At 30.3% G+C, this 5,177-nt stretch overlaps 1 protein-coding gene across 1 annotated transcript; it reads right to left on the bottom strand.

The window, feature by feature from the left end:
- Positions 1-2,473: 2,473 nt before the first annotated feature.
- On the bottom strand, positions 2,474-4,704 carry LOC107961174 (protein PARTING DANCERS). The gene is made up of 8 exons (XM_016897388.2): positions 4,556-4,704; positions 4,134-4,258; positions 3,942-4,030; positions 3,764-3,859; positions 3,567-3,661; positions 3,205-3,245; positions 3,029-3,112; positions 2,474-2,765 (listed from the first exon to the last, which is right to left on the bottom strand). Exons 1-8 carry the CDS (start codon positions 4,626-4,628, stop codon positions 2,616-2,618), a joined length of 753 nt encoding a protein of 250 aa, XP_016752877.1. The 5' UTR covers positions 4,629-4,704; the 3' UTR covers positions 2,474-2,615.
- Between the last annotated feature and the right edge of the window lie 473 nt (positions 4,705-5,177).

Below are 5,177 nucleotides of genomic sequence, written 5' to 3' on the forward strand. Positions count from 1 at the left end.
GAGCCTTGGAGGACTCAAAACGGCCTAAACAGAGCAGGAGCTCTATCCAGAGGCCTAGGTATGACACTTAAGCCCATGTACTACAAGTTTTGGCATTCTACTAATTTGAGTATCGATACCCAAGGCAAAGGTTTTGAACCCTTGGCCCCTAAAGCTGAAAATTAGTCCAAAAAACACTTAAAATAATGCATAAACATGTACATATCCTTCCCATATGTTCCAAAACATAAAACTTCAATTTCAAAACTCATTTAAACTCAAAAAACAAAGCATAAACAATTTCAGTCAAATAACAAAATAAAGCTTGAATAATTACATTAAAACAACTTGAATTTCAAATCAAATTTTACTAATACCATATTCAAGTTAAGCCCTTATGTGCATCATAATTTCTAATATCTAAAGCATCTGAATTAATTAGGTACAACCTCAGGTGATTAATGATGCGAAGGTCCCAAGCCCAAACCTTATATACGTATCTTTGAATCCAAACCTACACATTTTAAACTATTAAAATGTGAACTTAAATAACACAGCAAGTAGTCAAAGGTAATCTAACTTATCTTATTTCCTTATTAATAATGAGCCCTTTAAACAAAATTCATTATAATATTCAATCATTTCTACCTTTAGTAACTCGAACAAATTTATTTCTTATTTCCTAACTATAAGGGCTCAACTTACTCATTTCATGGTTTATTAACCCATCATAATAAAGAAATTCTTATTCAATTTTTCTATTTATGGTTCAAATGAAATTAGATTCAAAGTTTACTCCCTTAATTCGAAGCCTCTCAATATACTTTCATAAAAGCACAACTTATGATCCTTAGTTCCTTATGTAAAATCGTACTCCGTATCACCCCTTCTTTACTAAGAGCATAGGGATTTATAAATTTTGCTCTTCAATTAAATCATATGATTATAGTTAAAGTTGTATGGTTTATAGTTGAATATTAATACTTTATTACATTCTTTTATCCCATATTCATTAATCCACTTTCTTTTAACTTACAAGTTTTTAAATCTTGATTAATGCCATTTTGGCCTGTATAACAATTCATATTTAAGTGCGAATTTCATTATTAGGATTTTAAATTCATTTCAACCTTAGTAAACTCTAGTAAAGCATGATTCAAATACTCAAGACCCATCCCACACAACTAAGAAGTAGATAAGTGCTAAGTACCATATCACATCCTTACAATCCAAGCAAATTGCACACAAGTGCATCTATCCCACTGTCAAATTGCACATAAATTCATCCATCCATCACAACCAGAGAGTATCGAAGTGCTAAACCTAAAGGCATGAAAATCTACATGTAAATGCAAGGTCTAAAGGCTAATAAAAAATCCATGTAATATGTGCAAAGCCCGAGGGCACAAATCTTCAAATATAAAACTTTAGGTACAAAACTCCAAGTACACAACTATTTCGATTGGCATGTCAGTTATATACTAACTATTTCACTAAATTTATTAGAACAATTAACTTACAAGATAATTAAACATGTGATATTATACTAGAATCGTTCAAAGGAACATTCATATGCATTCTTCTACATTTACTCAATTCACATAATTCATTTTGAATTACTTGTTGATACTCATTAATTGAGGTCACACATCAAGAGCTTATAGAGCCATGGATCATTACTTTATTCATTTTTCACTCATCACTTTAGTAACATACCTCACAATTCACTTTCATGCACATTTAATATTCACACATTATGCTTTATGTTCAATCTTTAAATTCAGGGTTTCATTTATATAAACCGTACACATATTATCACATACCAATTTCTTTTATTGAAAAAGATGATCATATTGATATATTAACCATTAATTTGCTATGACAATATAATATCATAATTATTCTTATTGACATTATAACTTGTACATATTCAAATATATCCAATCATTTGATTAATTAATTTGTGACAACTAAATTTTCTCCTAACACATTCTTATTTAATATAACATTTTAAAGTCAAGACATGACAATATTTTAAATCGATATGATAAAGATATTAGATCAATTAAAAAATTTATATGCATGACAATTAAAAATATATTAATAAATTTAATAATTAAATTATTAAAATATTTATCATGTAAAAAATTAGTAAAATTATACTAATGAATCCTTTCCAGAGATGAGAAAACATATATCCATTACAAGCTAACAGAAACACGCATGTCTTATGGTTAAATCCATAAGGTTCTGGCGATTAAAATATATAATATTAAACATAAAAACTTTTTAAAAAAAAAAGAATTATAATCGCGAATTTTTAAAATTTAAGGATTTTTTGTCTAGTAAACAAAATCATATTTAGAAATCGAGATACCGGAATCATTTGTGACATGAAATCTTAAATTCAATCCTTAGAAATCCCACTTTTATCACATTAAATTGAATAAAAAAATATCCTAAACAAACAAGCAAGAGAATGTTTGCATTTCATATATCAATACGAGTTTTTAGTAAGATCTGACGAATCCAACACCCAAAAAAAAAAAAAAACAAAACAAAATACCTCGGTGTTTATACCATATTGAATACCATATAAAAAAATGCAGATTTGAAGAGATAATTGTTTCTTCTCTTTAAATGATTTTAGGACACAGGTAAAACTTTGAATCTCTGAAAAACCTTACAATTGTCTCAGCATTGTCTGCAGAAAGGTCTGTAGTTTCTAAAATGTATTCTTTTGATGCTTTAGCAATCCCTTCAATTGAACCAATTGCTTGATTTAGCTGAAAAGATAATCGAGTTATTTAACCATGAACATGAAATATTTAAACTTTCTTTTGCCATGGATAAAATTTTAGTAAAATATTGCTACCATTTTAGAACGGTAATCACAGCATAGGAAAGTAAAAATAGCAGAATGCGAATTGCTCTAATTTTATATCAATTTGTCAAGGGCATATATATTTGTGGGTATATATATGAATAGGATAACAACTCTAAAAGAAGAAAGTAAACTGAACAAGCTCGACAAGGACAACATAAATACCGCATTTGCATCGTGGTTATCAATCCCTGGTATGGATGTTACCACTCTAATGAAATTTTCCAACTGCTGCACTGATTGGTTCCTCTTCACATGCAAGAAGATGAAAAGGAAACAAAATTTCCACATAATAGATCTTAATATGAAGAATGAAGACAAGTTATGATCTTCCAACGAACCTCAGCTTTCAATTTTGTTTTAACCTCTTGCTGTTTGCTAACTGTAGTAACATAGCAGTTTATCAGTTACTATAAAGCTTAAAATTCCATGAAGGTAGAACCAATTAATATACATTTTTTTTATATTTAAACACTAAGTTTAATGTTAAATATATATTAGATATAATTGATAGTTATAAAAAACTGCAGTGAGTTAATGGTATGTTTTTTTTACCGATTCTATTTGATTTATACTAGTTGGATTAATAGCCAGTTTTTGCAACTAATCTGCTGCTTTTGGTACAAGCGGCTCGACACATAGATCCAGTTTTTTAATCATTGCATTGGGTTAAAGTGTTCATACGTAGATAGGATCTTCTTACCTCCACAAGAGTGAGCTATCTTCACAATCTTTTCGAAACCCATCTCAATGTCTTGAACTGGCACAAATGTAGGTCTACCAAGCTGCATTTCATACCTTTCCACCAAAATCATAAAATCTATGAATTAGTTATTTGAGAATTATTATACAGTCAAAACGCAAAAACCATAGAAGTAGTTTGGTTGGTATAAGAATTACTTGAAGTAAGAGCACAGAAAAGAATCATTTTGGTCCCTAGTTGGAAGGTTAAGAGTGACGTAGAGATGAGCAAACTGAGCATTGAGCTTTTTTGCCCTGTAAATGTCAGATCAAATGATTCAGAAGATGATACTAGAAGATGGATCAAATAAGAGCAATTATTAATATAATATTTCACCTGCTGAATATTGTTTCGACATTGCCGCAATCCCATTTTGTTACAAAAATAAATGCTACAGACAATCCTCCACAATTGAAAATGAAGTCCTGCAAATAATAAAAGCAGCTGAGTTAGGAACCAATCATCCGTACATCGGATGACAGTAATAAGGAGGAAAAGAAAAGAAAAAAAGGAAAACGAAGGAAATACAGGGGCAATTGGAACAAAGTTAAGGCGGAAAGAATTTGCAGCTAGGTAGGAGGAGATGAAATTGATGAAAGATGGGTGTTGTTGGTCCCTCCAGATAGTGTTCATCATGCAAACCCCAGCAGAAACTGCTTTTATAAAACAAATTAATTGATACATACAAGCGAAAATTCCTACAAAATACGATTGTGTTTGATCAAGCACTTGTTGAGCAAAGAAAAAGCAGCTAATTTCTCACAACCAAACATCTCAAATCACAAACAGCAGCTGCCTGATTCTATATGAAATATTATTCCTCAAAACCAATATAGCAGCAACACATAATTGATTATATACCGGATGTTGTTCAGGAAAACAAAAAACGAATCGTCCTTTGCTTTCTCGAGAAACAAACAGAAACAGAAGTACAGAGAGTTTCTTTCTACCTGAACTCTTCGTCACCTTGGAACATGGATTTTCAAGCACTGGATCCGCGTAGCCTGATTTGAAATTCGCCATTTCGAGCTAAAATCTAGATCTTCCAACTGACACCAAATGAACCGTGGAAACTTGGGCGGGAAATTCAAATAGCTACCTTCCCAATAATTTTTTTTTTCCTTTACGTAAATTAAATTAAATCAATGTGGGTAAAATATACACTTAGTCACCCTGTTGTTAGTGTATTTTGGTAATCTAATTATAAAATTTTTTATTTTGTAGTCCTTTAATTCTATTTTAGTTATTTTCCGTTAAATTTTTAAAGCAAATAATGACATTGCCTTTTTTTTCAATTAGTATAATAATACTAGTTCTCAATACTTATATATTATATCAATTTAATCCTAATTCTAAATAATTTAACAGATTTAACTTTTTATATTTACAAATTCTATCAACTTAGTCCTTAGAACTTTTCATCAATCAAATTTTATTTTATTTTTACCACTAATTTCTTCTTCCCTTCATCTTTAGCCACTAGTTTCCCTTGTTCCACCTTTGTGCTGACCATCAGCAACCCCTCTATCATTGACCAAAGCCTTCTCTTGCAGTCTTGCCTTACGCCTCTAT

Source organism: Gossypium hirsutum, chromosome A05 (assembly GCF_007990345.1).
Source record: "Gossypium hirsutum isolate 1008001.06 chromosome A05, Gossypium_hirsutum_v2.1, whole genome shotgun sequence".
NCBI classification, from domain to species: Eukaryota; Viridiplantae; Streptophyta; class Magnoliopsida; order Malvales; family Malvaceae; genus Gossypium; species Gossypium hirsutum.